The sequence below is a fragment of the Leptonychotes weddellii genome, chromosome 11 (genome assembly GCF_054177405.1).
Source record: "Leptonychotes weddellii isolate Sample4059 chromosome 11, ASM5417740v2, whole genome shotgun sequence".
Lineage (NCBI taxonomy): Eukaryota > Metazoa > Chordata > Mammalia > Carnivora > Phocidae > Leptonychotes > Leptonychotes weddellii.
Genome location: NC_138379.1, coordinates 55,116,732 through 55,137,893, shown reverse-complemented (window position 1 = coordinate 55,137,893; position 21,162 = coordinate 55,116,732). Strand labels below are relative to the sequence as shown.

At 40.2% G+C, this 21,162-nt stretch overlaps 1 protein-coding gene across 1 annotated transcript in view; it reads right to left on the bottom strand.

Moving 5' to 3' along the window:
* Positions 1-21,162, bottom strand: part of ANKRD42 (ankyrin repeat domain 42) — a 69,580-nt gene that overhangs the window by 8,092 nt on the left and 40,326 nt on the right. Inside the window, exons 8-10 of the mRNA XM_081798940.1 lie at positions 9,469-9,595; positions 6,916-7,057; positions 3,429-3,511 (exon numbers count right to left, since the gene is read on the bottom strand). Coding sequence (XP_081655066.1) covers positions 3,429-3,511; positions 6,916-7,057; positions 9,469-9,595 — 352 coding nt within the window. The remainder of the gene's footprint in view (positions 1-3,428; positions 3,512-6,915; positions 7,058-9,468; positions 9,596-21,162) is intronic.

Below are 21,162 nucleotides of genomic sequence, written 5' to 3'. Positions count from 1 at the left end.
TGCAGTATTTTTTTAATATGAAGAAAAAAAATGAGGCAATGGAAACAGCAATGGTCACCAATGCTGAACTTAGTGATTGTTGTTTTGTTGAATAATAGCTACCACTGCCTATACAAGGGGGACTATGCTAAATAATATATAGCAACTCACCTTTTTTTTTTTTCAAAGCAGTCCTCTTAGGTGGGTGGTATTATCCTTATTTTACAGCTGAAAAAACAAGCTAAAAGAAGTTAAGGTCACACAGTTGTAACTCACACAACTGAGGTTGCCAAGGCTATACCACAGACAAGCCACACAGTCTTTAAATTCCAGTCTTTAACTTCTTTCTTACTCGGTATTCTAGTCATCTACAGGTTGAGGCCTCTATCTTGATAGATGGGCAAACAATCTAAGGCATGGGAAAAAAACATTTCTACTTACATCTCTCTAACGTCTTTTTCACTTCTGTTTTTGTGTTTCACTAACATAATGTGGCATTATATATATATATTTGGTCTTTGTCCCCAATTCCTGTTCTCCTAAAACCCTTGTACTTTCTTGATAGGGGTAATTACAAGCTTCTGTTTTCTTGGCACAAAGCTCCTAAAATCCTCCAGATCTCCTGAATGGTAAGAGTGTATTCTGTATGCTGAGGGGATAGGCGGCTGGGAGCCCTTCTGTAACTTCAGAATGGGTACTGGTTGCCAAATAGACCAAGGCATGATTATAGATTGGAACGTTCAGCCTCCCTGATCTCCCAACTCAACCTCTGGGAAAGGGAGAAGACAGGAGAGGAGCTGAAGGTTGAGTTCAGTTCCCACTGGTCAATCTACTGAACACATCAGGGTGCTAGGAGGGTGGCACACAGAAGGAAGTCATGGAAGCCCCATGCACCTCTCACTCTGCACCTCGTCCTTCGCATCTCCGTTTGGCTGTTGCTGAAATGTATCCTTTCTATTTAACTGGTGACAGTCAAGTATTTTTCTTCTGAGCTCTGTCAGTCATTCCAACCAACTGTGGAACCTAGGAGGGGGTTCAGGAAACCCCCAGATGTACCACTGATTAGAAGTACCAGTGACAACCTGGGACTTGAAAAAGGGTGTCTGAAGTGGCGACATTCTTGTGGGATGAGCTCTTAACCTGTGGTCTGACACGAACTCCTCTGGGAAGTTAGTATCAGAATTGAATTGTTGAACACCCAGACGGTGTCCAGAAAATCCAAGAATTGGTTGTGTTGGAAAACACCACGCCTAACGGGACAATAATACATATATGTGATTTATGATTAAATACATATAATTTCAGGATTGTATTAACAATTTTGATTCAGTGGCTATAATAAGACCCAAAATAATAATGGTTTAAATAACAAAGAGGTTTAAGTTCTCTCTTACCTACAGTCTAGGTATAAGCTTTCCCAGGCTAGTAATGTCGGCTCCACGGCTCCACAGTATCCAGGCACAGGATCCTTTTTATCTTATTCTACCATCCCTGGTGTTGCCCTCATTCACAAGGTCCAGTGACTCACAACCATATCCACATTCCAGAAACAGAAAGGGGCAAGGTGTGTGGGCAAGCCCCTTCCCTTTAAGGTCATGACCCTGAGGTTATATACACACCATTTTTGCCCACACTCTATTGGCCACAACTTGGTGTTTTAGCTGCAAAGGAGATTGGGAAGTTAGCCTTTATCCTGAGCAGCCACAAGCCCAGGTAAATCCTAACACTGCGGAAAAAGGGGAGAACAGGTACTGGGGGACAACCAGGGAACCTCTTCCTTCAAGGATGCACGCTTCTATGACAACACTCTTCTAGTTATTTCCTACCTCAGTGGTACAGAGAGACTGGAGATGTGGCCTTGAGAAAACTGGAGCAATAACAACAAACTATGTCCAGAGTAGGGATTCACCTTAGGGTCACCAGCCTGGAAGGAAGAAGGAAGGCTGTGTGTAGTCCCAGAAGGTGAGAAACTGGGTTCGGGAATTCCTGTAGTGGTTAAGAATGCAGACTCGGAACTTGCCCCACTGAGGTGAGAATCCTGGCTCCACAGTGCTGTGTGATTCTGGGCAAATTATTTAATTCTCATCTGTAAAATACACCTATCTCCTACTGCTGTGGTGAGAATTAAAAGATAATACGTGGAAAAGGCACAGGTCTCACACATAGTACGTACCAAATAAATGTTTTATTAGATCGAAGACCTCTTGCAAACCAGAGAAACTAACAATGATCAAAAGGATAGGTGAAGCATTTTTTAAAACTGGCTTACAAACCCCTGACCAGCCTGAACTGGTCTCACATGCAAACACGCTTCATGTCAGGGCAAACTGGTCCCGATGATACTGTGTCAGAGTGGCCTTTAAGCGTCCATGGAAAGTACGTGCCAGGGCCCAGAGGGTGGGCAGTCGGGGGTGTGGTGAGAAGGCTGTGGCCAGCAAGGCCCAAAGCCAACGATCAGATCTTCAGGGGGAAGCAGATCTAGACAACTGCCCCAAGACAGTCACAAATTGGCTACATGGAGGAGGAAGTGGGTAGAGTTAGAAAGGAGGGCATGAAGTCAGAACTGAAATGCTGTGGTGGTTTTTTTGGTCAGCAACGTCAGGAGGCGGGGGAGGGAAGAGAGAATAATAAAGCCATGTATTTATTATCCTGTCCAGTCGGCCTCATTTTTATATTGCTTTCTTATAAAGCTCGCAAGACAGAACAATGGTTGAATTCTAAAACAGATTATTTAAATCAGTATTTTTAGCAAACAAATTATGGGTTTTTTTCCTTTTACAAGAGCAGATTTTTATTTTATATAAAACTTTCCTGAGATACTTGGTTGCCCTTTTTTTTTTTTTTTTAAGATTATTTATTTGAGAGAGCGAGAATGAGAGAGAGAGAGAGTACATGAGGGGGGGAGGGTTAGAAGGAGAAGCAGGCTCCTCGCTGAGCAGGGAGCCCGATGCGGGACTCGACCCAGGGACTCCAAGATCATGACCTGAGCTGAAGGCAGTCGCTTAACCAACTGAGCCACCCAGGCGCCCCCTGGTTGCCCTTTTCTATAATTTACTCGTCTTATTTGCATTATCTCCTGAGTCCAGATGCTTTTTTAAAAGTCATTTGAAAAGTTAAAAAATGATACTCTCTAGTAAGTAAAAGATAATTTTTAATGTCTATATTTCTTTTGATTACTAGACCGTACCACCTTATATTTTAAAGTTTGTGTGAATACTTGCAAAATCAGTTACTATATATATAAAGTATTTTGGGTGGGGGAGCCCAGCCGAGTACATGTAATTTTAGCAATCCCTTTGATATTATATAACATATTTCTGCCTTCAGAATTGAAATAGTATATAAGATTAACTCTGAGGAGAATTTATATAGATTTACATTTCTATCAATTTAAAAATAAAAGAGAAAAATCAAGGAAGTTTATTTAAAGTTATTTCACTGATCAGTACCTTCTCACAAAAACTCCCCCAGAAGACACCTTTTTCTTAATTTGCCTCTTCTCTTTGCTTGACTCACCAGAAGAGTCATCTTCCTACAAACAGGAAAAGAGGACCAAATGAGAAAGCTTCACTAGACACAATTTCATCTTTCTACATTATCTGTTCCACAAGAAAAATTTTAACCATACTAATATTTTCAACTCTGGATTAAATTTCTTTTGGGATTTTGTGTAAATAAATTTTCCAATCTGAAGTACCAGTACATCATATTCTGTGCTGACTCACAGACTAGGGGACACGTAGAGAAATCAACCAGTCCTGTCTCTACCGAATACATCTCCAAAAGAGAATGCCTAGTTATTTCTGCTTTTATCTTAGCCTAGCACTTCTCAATATACTGCTAACTGACATACGCAGTGTTAGAAAGGCCTCCTCTGGATTCGCTGCAAGCCCCATAGTGCTAGGAATCACATTTCTTGGTTCCTCCATTCCCTCCTCTGTGTTCACACAGCCTTCTACTGCCCACTCTGCCTGCCACCACTGTTCCCAAATATTTCTCATCCAGCACGGTATTCTCAGGACCCTGCACAGAAGATTCACTTAATGAATGCCGTGGAAAGGAGCAAGAGAGGGCTAGAAATACAGTGGATGCTCACTGGATGTTAGTCATCTATGAATAATTCTCCCTGCACCCAGCTGGTCAGGACAGAGCTGAATGCAGGGGCTCCGAGAACAGCACAAGGCACAGGGTCATGGGCAGAGCCCATCCCTGGACTGAGTATTCCCCAAGCTGTTCCTGCCCACACCCTTGGGCTATAAAAATAGTTACTGTTATCAAAACAGTAATAGTTATTATTATCAAAAACTAGTTAAGTGCATTATATATGTCAAACTACCCTAAGAAACTACCCTGAGAAATTTTTTCCTGGAGAGAAATTATACTATTACAGATTGTTATTTAGAGGGGGAAAAAGTCTTAAAGGTACAGCTGAATGCAATCATAGGTCCTGACCAGAAGGTGGCAGGAGATTGAGGCAGAATTTCTTGAAGAATCTATAGAAATGAGCACTGAATGGAAAGTTCATTTCATTTCTACTTTATATGTTTACACTCCCAAATAAACAAATTCCTTCTACTTTGAGAAGCACTGGGCTCTATACATTTATCTACTGACAATGTTCATTAAACTCAAATACAGAAAATGAAAGGAAGGAAAAAGAAAAGATATGCAGAAGGGGGGAATATACTACCATGAATACTATTAGATAGAAAATACCTCAGTATTTCCACACAGTATTTCATTTAACATCAATACAATCTCATGAGATAGGTTTTTCCCCTTTTTAAAGATGAAATTGAGACTCAGAAGCTTTTGCAGAAAAGCAATGCCAGACCTGCAGCTGCCATTAGAGGTCGATGACATTTGCTCATTTACAAAAATTCGATTAACCTAAAGCAGGACTGCAAAAAAAAAACACCGATGGGCCCAGAGGACAAGGGCCCTTGAGTCAGCTCTCCTGAAAACCTACACATTGTTGGTAGAGAGCCAAGTTTTGAGGGAGGATGTGCTGGAGAGCATGGAATCAAACCTGACCCTGAAAACAGACACTTCCGGGTAAGAAAACATTTAAACAGCCATTAAAAAAACCAAAGTTTTCTAGGCAGACAAATCAATTTGCAATGACTCAAAAGAAGGTGAGGCTTGGGTAATCTCTGAAAGACCGAGGAGCGGGACAAAACCACACACGCTCCCGTCACGGCGGCGGGGTGTGCAGAGCGCCTGCCCCAAGGTGACGAGGCAGCAACAGGGCTGGGACTGCCCGCGGTCGTCAATGGAAGGTAAGTGTCCGCTGGTCCTCCAGCCCACACAGCCTGTGACTGCGCGGGCTGGCCTCGCTGTACGAAAGTCCCCTGGGGGCTGAGGGCGGTACAAGGTGAGCACCGCAAAATGAAGAGAATGGGTTGTTATAATTAATTACGTCTCTTGGAAAATTAAGGACTGGTGAGATACCAAAATTCGGCGAAAGTGTCTGAATTTGTACATGCAGAGAAATACACATACGTGTTTGTAAATGGATCGCACGTTGTGTAACAGGCATACCAAATCGTTGCCAGTAGCCTCCTCCGGAGACTGGGGCTTGGTGCGGGAAGGAACGACTGCCCTGTTTGTAACATTTTACAACAAGCACATAGACTATTTTCATATTTTTAAAGTGGCTATTAAAGAGACTAATGATAAGTTTGTGCAAACTATAAGGAGCCAGGAAGTTTTTTTTTATCAATCAGGTTCGAGGTGATACAGGTCTGGAGCAGAATTAACTCATCCGTGATGACTGAAGAAAACATCTCTGGCCGGAAGGAAAATACGAAGCGTACCTGAATCCCTACGCCGCGCCACAAGAGCTTCCCCAAAGGCCACATCATGGCCGTCTTCACTCACAGAAGAGAGTGAGGGTCACAGAGAGTCCCCAGCGTGCTCTCTGCCTGCCAACTCTGAGACAAGGTGGCCCAAATTTCTTGCTGTTTTCACTCTATTCTCTATATTCTACCTGCTTTTCTGTATTTGTTCTTCGTATCTGTTTGTCATATCCATTTCTTTTCAGCTTCCTTCTACATAGTTGTCCTTCCTGTCACTCTAAAGCATCTTTCTGTATTTTAGAGCTGTATTCTGAATTCCAAATTCATAATTCTAGCTAGAAATTATGAAAAGAGCTAAGGCTATGGGGTCAAAAGCTAGAAATTGAATACTGGTCCCACCATTACTAGCTGTGTGAATTTAGACAAGTCACTTAAACTCTCTGAGCCTCGGTTTCCTCACATGTTAAATGAGGGCAGATCAAATGACATATGATAACACACGAAAACTTTGTAAAGGTGAAGTGTTACAAGTGTTAGCTTTCATTACTCTGTAATCTGAACAAAGGATGCTATGACAACTCCCACTCTGGCTCCTTTCTACTCTTCAAACTCCTCTTGAGGATATGCTCACTTTGGCAGCACATATACTAAAAACTTCTTTTGATGAGCTGAAGGTTTCTTACATGGACTCCATTCCACTTTATTTTGGCTATTTAGAATATTAAAATATACATACTCTAGGTGCCTGAGAATTCTTATCACTCTGCTTATAAAATAATATTTTTTCTTATATGTCTCAATAATACTTACTGTACACTTATTAATGAGGATGTTCTAACCAGTGCAAATATGGATATATATGTATGCATGTGTGTGTACATAAAAAGTTTTATATAGTTATATATATAAAGATATAGCTATGTAGAGAGATATAGTCCTTTAGTCTTTACAACACTTTACAAAGTATAAATTATTATCTCCAGTTTAAAAATAAGGCAGAGAGGTTAAATGACTTATCCAAAATAAAAAAGGTTGTGGCCAAGAACCAAACCCAGAGTCCCAGTCCAAAGCTTATGCTCTTAGCTACTCTTATATACTACTTCTTGAGAGAGATAAATGTGTTAAGAAGGACACCAACCACAGCAAAGTTGGGGACCTGAATCCTTTCCAGTGTCTCCCTGAGTTGATCCACCTCTGCACGATACTCATCCAGCTGACCTTCTAATTTTTCTCTACGAAGCCGTTCGTACTCCAGCTGGCCCTGCAGCTCCTTGATAGTCCTGTCAAAAAGAAGTTTTCTCAATCAATCTCTAATATCAACTAATAATTATTTTTGGCCAGAGTGAAAAAGCATCCATGGATTGCATTTAAGGCAAATAAAACAAATAATTTCACAAATATGAATGGGGAGTCTACTATGAGCTAGCACTGATCTAGACAGCAGGGATACAGCAGGGAAAAAACAGGCCAAATGTGCCCTCCTGGGGCTTACCTTAGCAGTGGAGAAAGAAAAACAACGAAGAAACAAGTAAATACATGGTACGAGGAAGGTGAAAAATGCTAAGGATGAAAAAAATAAAGCAAGAAAGAGTAATATCAAATGTTGTCAAGGAGGGAATTAACATTTTGTACACAGTGGCCAGGGAAGGCCTTACTGAGAACGGATCTTCTAAACAGAGTCCTAAAGGAAATGAGAGGTAAGCAAGTAGACATCTGGGGGAAGAGCATTCCAGACAGAGGCAAGAGCAAGTGTAAAGACCCTAAGGCAGAAGTATGCCTGGTGAACTGGAAGAAAAGCAGAAGCCAATGTGGTGGAGTAGTTTAAAGGACAAGTTGCCTCGGAGAGGCAAAAGGGAGCCAGAAAAGGCAGTGCCTTGGAAGTCATAGCAAGGACCTACGCTCTCACTCTGAGCAAAGTGGGAAGCCACTGGAGAGTCTGAGCAGAGAAATGGCATGATCTGACTGAGATTTGTTTTCTTTTGCTTTTGTATTTTTTTAATGATCTACAAGTTACTATGAGTAAAATACATAAATATCAACTGAACAATTCAATGAGTTTTGATTAATGTGTAAACCCTGTAATCACCACCACAACCAAGATATAGATTTCCATTGCCTCAGAAAGTTCCCCCATGCCCCTCCCAGGCAAACTTCGTTTCCCATAGGAACCACATTCTGAGTATCTATCATGTTAGATTAGTTTTGCCTATGCTTATAAATGAAATTGCATATTATATACTTTTATGTGCCTAGCTTCTTTTAGTCAAAGGTATGTGAGACTTACTGTACCTAGGTTTTAACATGATTACTCTGGACACTATGTTGAGAACAGACTACAGGGTATGGGGACTGGGAATTAGGGGGCAGGGAAAGGAAGCTGGGAGACATATCAGGAAGATGTTAAAATAAATCCAGATAAGAGATGATGTGACTTGAACCAGGGTACTTTTCTGTCTTATTGCTGGATGGTGGGGGGACGAGAATTCCCAAAGCAGCCTGGGTAGGATGTCAGGTTCCTAGAAGGGTGATCTAAGAGCATTCAGTAGTAGCCCTGGTATGGAAGTGTGTAGGGTTACGACTGGGAATGGGGAAGAAGAATGCCCACTGTGGAAGCCTAGAATTGAGCAAATAAGAAGAGAAAATCATTCCCAGGACATGGTAATACAACCATGCTTTGTTGTATTTTGACTCTGATCTAACTAACAGATCACAACAAAATTAAGAGGATATCCCTCAAACCAATACTTACCCAGTTTTTCTTGACAATTAGACCTAAAAGCAGGAGTTTGTACCTAAAGAATAAATGTCTTCAGATGTACTCAACACCAAGTGGGCAACCAATGCTAGAAAAGTACTAAAGCTCACTCAGAAGATACCCTTCAGTCTCAGCTGACATGAAAGTACATTCTGGCTCAAAGGCAAAGCAATCTTGAAAAAAAAAAATCTGTTCAAAATCACATCAATAGTATAACCATTTCACAGTGAAATGCTATTATTAGAGCTAGAAGTTCCAAATCATAATCCTCTTAGATAACAGGTTTGCAGGCCAACAGACTCAGGCTCAAATTCTGGCTCCATGTCCCACCCTTCCAGTCCAATTGGATAGGAATGGTTAAAGACGGTTGGTTGAAAAGCTCAAAGTAGCTGTGGTCTCAAAAAAAAGTCTTGGGGTGCCTGGGTGGCTCAGTCAGTTGAGCATCCAACTCTTGATTTCAGCTCAGATCATGATCTCGGGGTCCTGGGATTGAGCCCCATGTCAGGCTCCATGCTTAGCAGGGAGTCTGCTTGCGATTCTCCCTCTCCCTCTCCCTCTCCCCTTGCTCATGCTATCTCTCACTCTCTCTCTAAAATAAATAAATCTTTATTTTTTTTTAAAGTCTTAACTCTATAGAGTTTCAGTTTTACAAGATGAAAAGAGTTCAGGAGATTGGTTGTACAAAAGTGTAGAAGTACTTAACACTACTGAATTGCACACTTAAAAATGGTTAAGATGATACATTTCGTGTTATGCGTATTTTACCTTAACTAAAAATAATCTTAACACCTTCTCCATCTGGGGCCTTAAGAGAAAAACTGGATAGAACCTTACATTCTTTGCTAAGGATGGAAAAACAAGTTGTTCATCAACAAACCTTCACATAGCATTTAGAAAGGTAACTAAAACAAACCATTAGAGTTTTGAGGACATTACTTTTCAGACTCAAGCTGTTCTTTCTTCTGCTTTAGATCTTCTTCTGTTATCCCCCCCAGGTGTTTATAGTTGCTCTCAGCAATTTCCAGCATGTGTCTCAATTCAACAATTTTCTTATAAGCTCTCACTGCAAGACAAAGTTGAAGACAGACCTAGTTTAGACAGACAACAGCTCATGGGCTCACAGGATGCTGCTCCTGAAATACATGCTTCTTCTAGAGCCAGTACCTGAGTGTGGAAGGAAGGTGGCATATACATAGAAGGGTAAATATCAGTAATAAAAGAGCAGTGTTAAACAATCACTGAAAGACCTAAATGGAGGATTCTTTTTCTGCTATTAGAGGATATATCAAATTGATATGGCTATTAATACTATAAACAGGAAGGTTTAAAGAAGACCACAATTTCTTAGGATTAATGGTGTATTACAAGACCATGCATAATCTACTATATATAAGAAAATTAGAAAAACTGAAATATGGTTGATATATTTAAACCAGATCTAACCCAGCCCCCCAATTTTATGTTAGTCACTTGTAATATCTATTTATGCAAGAGAACACTGAGAGAAAGAAATATTGAGGGCTGCTTTTAGCTATTATCCAACTACCAAAACTAGGATTTTTCTATTCTTTGTGGCAGTGGCTCTTAACTTGGGGTGATTTTCTCCCCCAAAGGACATGTGGCAACATCTGGAGACATTTTTGCTTGTCACACTTGGGGGATGGAGAGGAATAGACGATTGGCATCTAGAGGGTTGGAATGCTATTAAAATCTTAAAATACAAAGGAGAATCCCCCTCAACAAATAAGCATCTGGCCCAAAAGATCAATAGTGCAGAAGTTGAGAAACCCTGCTTTATGGGACCAAGTTAGCAGTCACAGCCTCTTCTTCCGAACACTTAACACTGTGATTTATCTCTCAGTAGGTTATAGAGCTGCAGGTTCCAAACTGCATACATCAGAATCAACTGGGGTGCTCTTTAAAAATGTATATTTGTGTCCCGTACCAGACCTACAAGTTCAGGTATTATTGGTACTTAGTTTTACTATATTGGGAACCACTGTAACCACTAACAAGCAAGTAGAAACAATTAAAAAAAAAGAAGTTACAGAAGAAAAGATCAAAAGAACTGTGGCTATTTAGCTTATGTAATAATTCTTTAATATTTGAGGGCTATGTTTTGAAAGAGCTGTTCTATGGGGTCATAAGAGGTAAGAGGTAGGATTAAATGAGATTAGCTCCAGGAAGAGAGATTTTAACTCAACAAAGCAGAAATTTTCAACAGAAACAATAAGAACTATCATGCATTTTTGGACACTATACTAACTTCCTTATACATTTTAATCCTCACAAGAACACTGTCAGATGAAAATGGGACCCCTGAGAAATAATGAGTATCTTGTCACTGAAGGTGACTAAGTGGATGCTGGATGACATGTGACAGGAGTGTTGAGCCAAGAGTCAAACTGCAAATGGGCATAGGGCTCTACAATGCCATAGACTTAAGTATAATTTACTAAAGAATGCTTTGAATTAAGGCTCAGTTCCAGGAATGCTGGGATGACAAGAAATCCAATCAGTCCCCTGTAAGTTCTCTGGCAAAACCTAGTGTCCCAAGAAGAGGCTCTCTTGTCCTTTGGGTTTTGCTCTGGAATAAAATTAAATAGGGACGAGAAAACAGCACATGATTTCATACCTTCACCACCTGCAAACACACTAGGTAGGTATCAGTGAGCTTCACTGTATGGCAAGGGGGTAAGAATACATTTTTATCAAAACACATCACAATAGGAAACTATTCTAGTCATATTCTTGCTCTTTTCTAAAACATCTTTTCAAAATTTTATGATTCACTGACAATGATCCCCTTAAAACATCTCTTACTCAAATAATTTCAGAAGTAAACTGTAAGTCTACAAATCAACTACTCATTTTGTGAGGTCCTATGTCCTTGCTCATTCTCAACAGAATCACCAAGAGTAACTTAAGCACAAATAAGAAAATAAAAAGTACATAAACCGAACTTCATCAAAATTAAAAACTTTTGCAAGATTCCAGTCTAAGATGGCGATGAAAGACTCTAAACTCACCTCCTACACAAACACACTAACTCTACATCTATTTATAGAGCAGTTGCTCCTGAGTAAGAACCGAGGGCTGACTGAACAGCTTCTGCACAACAAAAGATGGAAAGACCACACAGAGAATAGCAAGAGAAACAGAGACATGGTAATGAAGGGAATCCCCATTCCTGATGTTATGAACTACAGTGGGAAGGGACTAACTACTGAGGAACCATGAGCAGATTCGTCTGCCCAAAGGCCCAGAAAAAAAGCTAAAGCTTAAAGAGGCAACTAGAATATAAAGGAACCACCATTAGAATCCTGTCAACCAGTGGAGCAACTATTGGAACTCTCTCTGAATCAGAAGGGCTGGCAAGCTGCACGGCTCACATTCCCACTCCACCTCGACAGCACAGATGGAATCAGGATCTGATGGCCATAGCCAGCCTATCCCCTCAGTAAGCCGGGGGCCCCTAGCCCACACCAGCCCCACCAAGACGGGTCCCAATGTGGTGCACACCAGGACACTCTGGTCAGCACTCATTACAGCTCCAGCCACCTCGCCAACATGACACAGGCTCAAAGTGCTCTAGAACATCAAGGCCCATACTACACTGGCTCAGGATGACTTGCCAGGGGATCCCCAGCACAGTGCAAGGAACCCCCAGGCCTGCATCCACCTCAGCTTCAGCCACTAAACCAGGAAACCCCCTGAACAGAGTACCTTGGGGCATCCTGATTTGCACCCACTTTGGTTTCAGCCCTCCTGCCAGGGCACACTCTGTGCCAAGAGCAGTGGGACACCCTGCCTTCCACCCACTTAAGCTCTACCTGTCCTGCCAAGGTGCCCTCAATGCAAAGAGCCCTGAGCCACACCCACTTCAGCTTCAGCTGTCCACCCAGCATGCCCTCTGCAACTAGAGCCCCAGGAATACCTTGCCCTGCACCAACCTCTGCTCTGGCAATGCCACAAGGGCAGCCCCAGCAGAGTGCTCCAGGACCTCCATCCAGCCAAAGATCCAGCCAGCCAGCCAAAGTCACCAGGCACACACAGACAATACAGGGGACATCCCTACATAAGGCCATTCCTTCAAGTTTAAGAGAAGTAGCTGTTCTGCCTAATTCATAGAAACAAACATAGAAAGCCAAGCAAAATGAGGAGATGGAAGAATATGCATCAAATTAAAGAACAAGATAAAACTATAGAAAAAAAACCTAAATGAAATGAGGATAAATAATCTGCCTGATAACTTGTTCAAAATATTGACATGAAGATGCCCATCAGACGGAAGAGTGGATGAACTCAGTGACACCTTCAACAAAGAGATAGAAAATATAAAAAAGAACCAAACAGAGTTGAAGAATATAATAAATGAGATGAAAAAACACTAGAGAGAATCAACATTGGATCAGAGAATACAGAACAGATCAACAATCTGGGAGACAGGATAATGGAGAGCACCCAGGGTGAAGAGAAAAAGAAAAAAAGAACTTTAAAAAATGAGGATAGGTTAAAGGATCTCTGGGACAACATATATTTGCATTATAGGGTCCTGGAAGGAGAAGAGATAAAAAGACAGAAAACTTATTTGAAGAAGTAATAGCTAAAAACATCCATAACGTGGGGATGGAAACAAACATCCAGGTTAGGGAACTCAGAGAGTTCTTAAAAAGATGAACCCAAAGACATCCACACCATGACACATAATAATTAAAATATCAGAGATTAGAGAGGAAGTTGGGAAGATGGTGAAGTAAGAGGACCCTAAGCTCACCTCATCCCATGGATACAACTAGATAACACATCAGCATAAATAACCCAGAAAAAGAACCAAAGAATGCAGAACAAACTCCACAACTAAAGGTAAAGAATAGGGCACACCAAAGAGGGTAGGAAGGGAGGAGACACAGTGGAGAGCAAAATGGACCACAACCATCCACAGTCAGGAGGGAGACACCAGTCCAGAGAAGGGCAAGAAAGACTATCACATGGGGGAGTCTACATAAGGAAGATGAAACCCCACAACATTTAGCACTGAAAGCCAGAGGGGCTGAATTTTATGAGTTCTAAAAACCAGAGAGACTTAAAGCATGGAATTTTAAAACCCTGCGTGCTCAGTTCTGGGAGAGCCTAGAGAGTGATAAGAAGCTGAGTCCTCCCCCTTAAAAAGACAGCCGTACAAACAGCCTGCAGATATATAACCCAGAAGCAGCAGTTTAAAAAACCCCAGGGGCACATGGGAGGGACAGTTATTTACTCCTGTCAGGGAGTGTCCTGGAGGGGTAGGGCTCACAGGAAGACCTCTCCAGAAACAAAGGGAGCTGGCAGGCACATTCTCCGTCCCTTGCCCCCCAGCATAAAAACAAGGCCACCTGCGGGAGCCTGCAGGAGCCAGCACAAAGCCAGTATTCAGCAACTAACTTGCTTACACCAAACCCCACCCACCTGTGTATGAGCAGATCTGCCCTTCTCAGCTACTTTTTGCCTCAGTCCCCTCTCCCAAAAGACCTGCAAAAATCTTGCCAACACCATGTCATCCAACCAGTGAATTTTGTGGGGCCTTGATCCTCACAGCAGAAGCAGGTCTCATTTTGCAAGCAGACCTGAGCTCACCTTGTTAAAACTGTGCACCTCACCCTGGCTGGGGACCAAATGATGTCCACAATAGGCAAAGTGAGCCTCTGCAGATGAATGAACTGAAGGAAAAAGCAGCCAGGACACAACAGCAGGGTGCATGCAATACACAAAGGAGATCCTCTGAAGTGCCAGGGAACAGGGGTTGCTGCACCGTAAGGCACTATAGGACCTATCCTTCTTAAAGCCATTGCTTTCAAGAGCAGGAAACATTGCTGACTTTACTAATACACAAAAACAGACACAGAGAGGTAGACAAAATGAGAAGACAGAGAACTATATCCCAAATGAAAAAACAGGAAAAAACCACAAGAGACCTAAACAAAATGGATATAAGAAATATGCCTGATAGAGAACTTAAAGTAATGATCATAAAGATACTCACTGGACTTGAGGACAGTGGAGAACATCAGTGAGACCCTTAACAAAGAGATAGAAAACATAAAAAAAGAACCAATCAGAGATGAAGAACTCAATAAATGAAATTAAAAATACAGTAAATGGAATAAATAGTAGACTAGAGGAAGCAGAAAAATGGATCAGTAACCTGGGGGACATAGTAATAAAAAGCAAGCAAGCTTAACAAGTGATAGAAAAAAATAATACAAAATGAGAACAGACTTAAGGAACTCAGTGACAACATCAAGTGTAATAACATTCACATTGTACAAATCACAAAAGGAGAAGAGAGAGAGAGAAGGGGGTGGAAAATTTATTTGAAGAGATAATAGCTGAAAAATTCCTGAATCTGGGGAAGGAAAAAGAAATCCAGATCCACGAGGCACAGAGAGCCCCCAACAAGTTCAACCCAAGGAGGTCCACACTAAGACACACGGTAATTAAAATGGCAAAAACTAGTGACAGAGAGAGAATTTTAAAAGCAGCAAGAGAAAAGAAGATAGTTACATACAAGGGAAACCCCATAATGCTATCAGTGGCTTTTTCAGCAGAAATTTGGCAAGCCAGAAGAGAATGGCATGATATATATATATGAGATATATATATATATCATATGATATATATATATATATGAAAGTGCTCTATACATAGAGCAAAGTAAGAGTACCCTAGGCTTGCCTTATCCCACAAATACAATGAGGTAACTATCAAATCATCCACTAGAGTCATCCAGAAAATTCTGAAGAATGGCAAAACAAACTCCACAACTAAAGGTAGGGAAGAGTTCACACTGAAGTAGGTAGGAAGTGCAGAGATGTGCTTTAGTGGGGAAACAGATGCTGGCTGCTGTGGAGGGGAGGGAGCCGTGGTCACAGATAAAGGCAAAAGAGAGAGGAGCACAAAAAGGAATGCACAATTAGAACATTTCCCATAGCCACTGGCTTGGAATGTGAGAGGGGCTGAATTTTGTGAATTCTTGCAACCAGAGGGGATTAAAGCCTGGAGTTTTAAGTGTCAGTGGGCTGGGATTTGGAAGCAGCCAGAAGCATAGGGGCTGCTCTAAGAGAGAAGGCAGGTAAACAACCCAGGGGCAGACTGCCTGTGAACAGTGATCTGAAGAACACCTAGGGCACACAGTGAGTAAATTATTTGCTCTTCTTGGAGCGTATCCCTGAGAGGAAGCATTCACAGAGATATCACCCCAGGAACAAAGGAGCCATATCCCTCCCCTGTCCCTCAGCATAAACACAGAGCCACCTGCAAGAAAGCACCACAGCAGGACACTGGCTGCCTAACTTGCTTACAGTAACCCCACCTCCTTGTGTTCTGGGGCAACTGCCCTTCTCAGTCAGGCATTCCTCAGTCCCAGCATGGCAGGCCCCTCCCCTAGAAGACCAGCACAAACTCCTGCCCATACCCCATCTCCCAGAGTTTTGCTAGACTTCAGTTCCAGTGGTGGTGGTGACAGGTCTCACTTCACAAGCAGACCAAAGCACACCTAGTTAAAACTTGCCACATTCAGGCCAGGGACCAAACACTGCCCCCAGCAGGCAAGGAGAGCCTCTGCAGACTACTGGCCTGAAGGATAGAGCAGCCAAAACACAACAGTACACTGCACGCAGCACACACCAGAGACACTTCCTAAAGCACCAGGGCTTGGGCACTACATGACTTCTTCTTCATAAGGCCATTATTTCCAGGAACAGGAGAAACAATCGGCTTTTCTAACAGAGAGAAGCAGGCAGAGATTAGACAAAATGAGAAGACAGAGGAATTTATCCAAAATCAAAGAACAAGATAAGGCCATTGCTAGAGATCTAAGTGAAACATATGTAATTAACATGCCTGAGGAACATGTTAAAGCAATAATCATAGGAACACTCACTGGACTTGAGAAAAGAATGGAAAACATCAGTGAGACACTTACCACAGAGGTAAAAGAGTTAAAAAAGAATCAATTAGAGATGAAGAATGCAATAAATGGGATTAGAAACACACCTGATACAATGAACAGAAGGCTGGAAGAAACAGAGGAATAAAATAATGACCTAGTAACGGAAAGCAATGAAGCTAACAAAAGAGAGAAAGCAGCAGAAAAATTAAGAAAATAATCCCATTTATAATTGCACCAAAAAGAATAAGATACTGAGGAATAAATCTAACCAAAGAGATGAAAGACCTGTACTCTGAAAACTATGAAACACTGATGAAAGAAATTCAAGATGACATAAAGAAATGGAAAGACATTCCATGATCATGGATTGGAAGACCAAATATTGTTAAAATATCTGTACTACCCAAAGCAATCTACACATCTAATGCAATCTCTATCAAAATACCAACAGCATTTTTCACAGAACTAGAACAAGCAATCCTAAAACTTGTATGGAACCACAAAAGACCCCATATAGCCAAAGCAACCTTGAAAAAGAAAAGCAAAGCTGGAGACATCACAATCCTGGACTTCAAATTGTATTACAGAGCTGTAGTGATCACAACAGTATGGCACTGCCACAAAAATAGACACAGAGATCAATGCAACAGAATAGGAAACCCAGAAATGAACCTATAACTATATGGCCAATTAATCTTCAACAAAGTAAGAAAGAATATCCAATGAGAAAAAGAATGTCTCTTCAACAAATGGTGTTCGGGAAATAGGACAGCAACATCCAAAAGAATAAAACAGGCCACTTTCTAACACCATGCACAAAAATAAATTCAAAATGGATTAAAGACCTAAATGTGAGACATGAAGCCATAAAAATCCTAGAACTCAGGCAGTAACTTCTTTGACACTGGCCATAACAACTTCTTTCTAGATACGTGTCCTGAGGCAAGGGAAACAAAAGCAAAAATAAACTATTGGGACTATATCAAAATAAAGAGCTTCTGTACAGCCAAGGAAATAATCAACAAAACTAAAAGGCAACCTAGGGAACGGGAGAAGATATTTGTACATGATATATCTGATAAAGGGTTAGTATCCAAAATATATAAAGAATTTATAAAACTCGATACCCAAAGAACCAAAAATCTAATTTAAAGATGGGGAGAAGACATGAAAAGACATTTTTCCAAAGAAGACATACAGATGGCCAACAGACACATGAAAAGATGCTCAATATCACTTATCATCAGGGAAATGCAATTCAAAAGCACAATGAGCTATCACCTCACACCTGTCAGATGGCTAAAATCAAAAACCCAAGAAACGTCAGGTGTTGGTGAGGATGTGGAGAAAGGGAACCCTCTTGCACCATTGGTGGGAATGCACACTGGCAATGCCACAGTGGAAAACAGTATGGAGGTTCCTCAAAAAGTTAAAAATAGAACTACCCTACAATCCAGCAATCACACTACTAGGTATTTACCGAAAGAATGCAAAAATACTAATTCAAAGGGATACATGCACCCCTGTGTTTATAGCAGCATTATCTACAATAACCAAATTACGGAAACAGCCCAAATGTCCATGGACTGATGAATGGATAAAGAAGATGTGGTATAGAGGCACTTAAGTCACTTAAGTGTCTACTCCTGGTTTTGGCTCAGGTCATGATCTCAGGGTCGTGAGATTGAGCCCCGAGTCGGGCTCTGCACTCAGCTAAGTCTGCTTGAGATTCTCTATCTACCTCTGCCCCTCCCCCTATTTGTGCTCTCTCTCTCTCAAATAAATAAAATCTTAAAAAAAAAAAAAAAAGTAATTACTTTGAATGTAAATGGACTAAATGCTCCAACCAAAATACATAGGGTGACAGAATGGATAAAAAAACAAGACCTATCTATATGCTGCCCACAAGCGACTCACTTAAGACCTAAAGACACATACAGACTGAAAGTAGAAGGACAGAAAAAGATATTCTATGCAAATGGAAGCAAAGGAAGGAAGGAAGGAAAAAAGGGAAGGGAAGGGAAAAGAGAAGAGAAAAGAAAAGAAAGCCAAGGTAGCAATACTTATTTCAGGTAAAATAGACTTTAAAACAAAACAAAAACTGTAAACTCACTTCAGACCTGAAGACACATAAAGACTGAAAGTGCAAGGACAGAAAAAGATATTCTATGCAAAGGAAGTGGAAAGAAGAGGGAGAGGGAAAGGAAAGGAAAGAAAGCTAGGTAGCAATATTTCTTTTAGGTAAAATAGACTTGAAAACAAAAACTATAAACTCACTTCAGACCTAAAGACACATACAGACTAAAAGTGAAAGGATGGAAAAAGATATTCCACAAAGTGGAATTGAAGAAAAAAAAAAAGCTGAGGTAGAAATATTTATATCAGACAAAATAGACTTTAAAACAAAGACTGTAACAAGAGACCAACAAGGGCATTACATAATGACTAACAGGTCAATACAACAAGAGGATATAACAACTCTAAATATCTGTGCTCCCAACATCAGAACAGCTAAATACATAAAGCAAATACTAACAGATATGAGGGATAAATGTAATATAGTAAGAGTAGAGGATTTTAAAACCTCACTTACATCAATGGATAGATCATCCAGGATGAAAATCAGTAAGGAAACAGTGCCTTTCAATGATACATTAGACCAAATGAACTTAACAGGTATATACAGAACATTCTTTCCAAAAACAACAGAATACACATTATTTTCAAGTGCACATGGAACATTCTGCAGGACAGATCAAGTTAGGCCACAAAACAAGTCTCAATACATTTAAGAATACTGAAATTACATCATATTTTTCAACTACATTATGAAACTAGAAATAAATCCCAAGGAAAAAAAAAGTGGAAAAAAGCACAAACACATGAAGGCTTCAAACAACATTCTACAAAACCACCAATGGGTCAACAAAGAAATCAAGGAGGAAATTAAAAAAAAAAAAAAATGGAGGCAAATGGAAATGAAAACACAACAGTCCTAAATCTTTGGGAATGTAGCAAAAGCAATTTTAAGAGGGAGAGTTATAGTAGAACAAGCCTACCTCAAGAAACAAGAAAAATGTTAAATAAATAATCTAACCATATATCTAAAGGAACTATAAAAAGAACAAACAAAGCCCAAAGTTAGTAGAAAAAGGAAATAATAAAGATTAGTGCAGAAATAAATGAAGTAGAGACTAAAAAAAAAAAGAAACACAAGAGAAAAGATCAATGAAACCAAGTGCTGGTTCTGTGAAAAGGTAAAACTGATAAACCTTTAGCCACATTGAACACCACATCAAAAACTAATGATGTACTCTATAGTGACTAACTGAACATAACTAAAAAAAAAAAAAAAAAAACTTTAGCCAGATTCACCAAAAAAAAGAGAGAGGACACAAGTAAAATCCAAAATGAAAGAGAAGTAACAACCAACACCACAGAAATACAAAGAGTTATAACAGAATACCACAAAAAATTACATGCCAACAAAGTGCCTAGAAGAAATTCGTAGAAACATATAAACTTTCAAAACTGAATCAGGAAGAAGTAGAAAATCTGAACAGACCAGTACCAGTAATGAAACTGAATCAGTAATCAAAAAACTCCCAACAAAAAGAAGTCCAGGACCAGATGTATTCACAGGTGAATTCCACCAAACATTTAAAGAAGAGTTAATACCTATTCTCCTCCAACTATTCCCAAAAATAGAGGGAAGGAAAACTTCCACATTCAACAAAGCTAGCATTACCCCTAATACCAAAACCAGAGACACTACAAAACAAAAAACAAAACAAAAAAACCCACAGGCCCATATCTCTGATAAACATAGATGCAAAAATTCTCAAAGGAATATTAGCAAGCCATACTGAACAATACGTTAAAAGGCTCATTCACCATAATCAAGTGGGATTTATTCTGGGATGCGAGGGTGGTTCAATATTTGCAAATCAACATGATACATACACCACATCAACAAAATAAAGGATAAAAACCATATGAACAGCTCAATAAATGCAGAAAAAAGAATTCGACAAAATGCAGTATCTGTTCATGATAAAAAAAAAAAAAACCTCTCAATAAAATGGATTTAGATGGGACATACCTGAATATAATAAAAACCATATATGACAAACCTGCCACTCAGAAAATACTCAATGCTGAAAAACTGAGAGCTTTCCCTCTAAGATTAGGAACAAGATGAGGATGTCAGCTCTCACCACTTCAATTCAACATAGTACTGGAAGTCCTAGCCACGGCAATCAGACAATAACAAAAAACTTTAAAGACATCCAAATTGGTAAGGAAGAAGTTAAATCGTCACTATTTACAAATGACATGATACTATACATAGAAAATCCTAAAGACTCCACCACAAGTAATAAATGACATCAGTAAAGTTGCACAATACAAAATTAATCCCCAGAAATCAGCTGCATCTCTTACACTAAAATAGCAGAAAGAGAAATTAAGAAAACAATTCCACTTAAAATTGCGCCAAAAAGAATAAGATATCCAGGAATAAACTTAACCAAGGAGGTGAAAGACAAAACTGGGGGCATCACGTTGCCGAATTTCAAGCTGTATTACAAAGCAGTGATCACCAAAACAGCATGGTACTGGCACAAAAACAGACACATAGACCAATGGAACAGAAGAGAGAGCCCAGATATGGACCCTCAACTCTATGGTCAAATAATCTT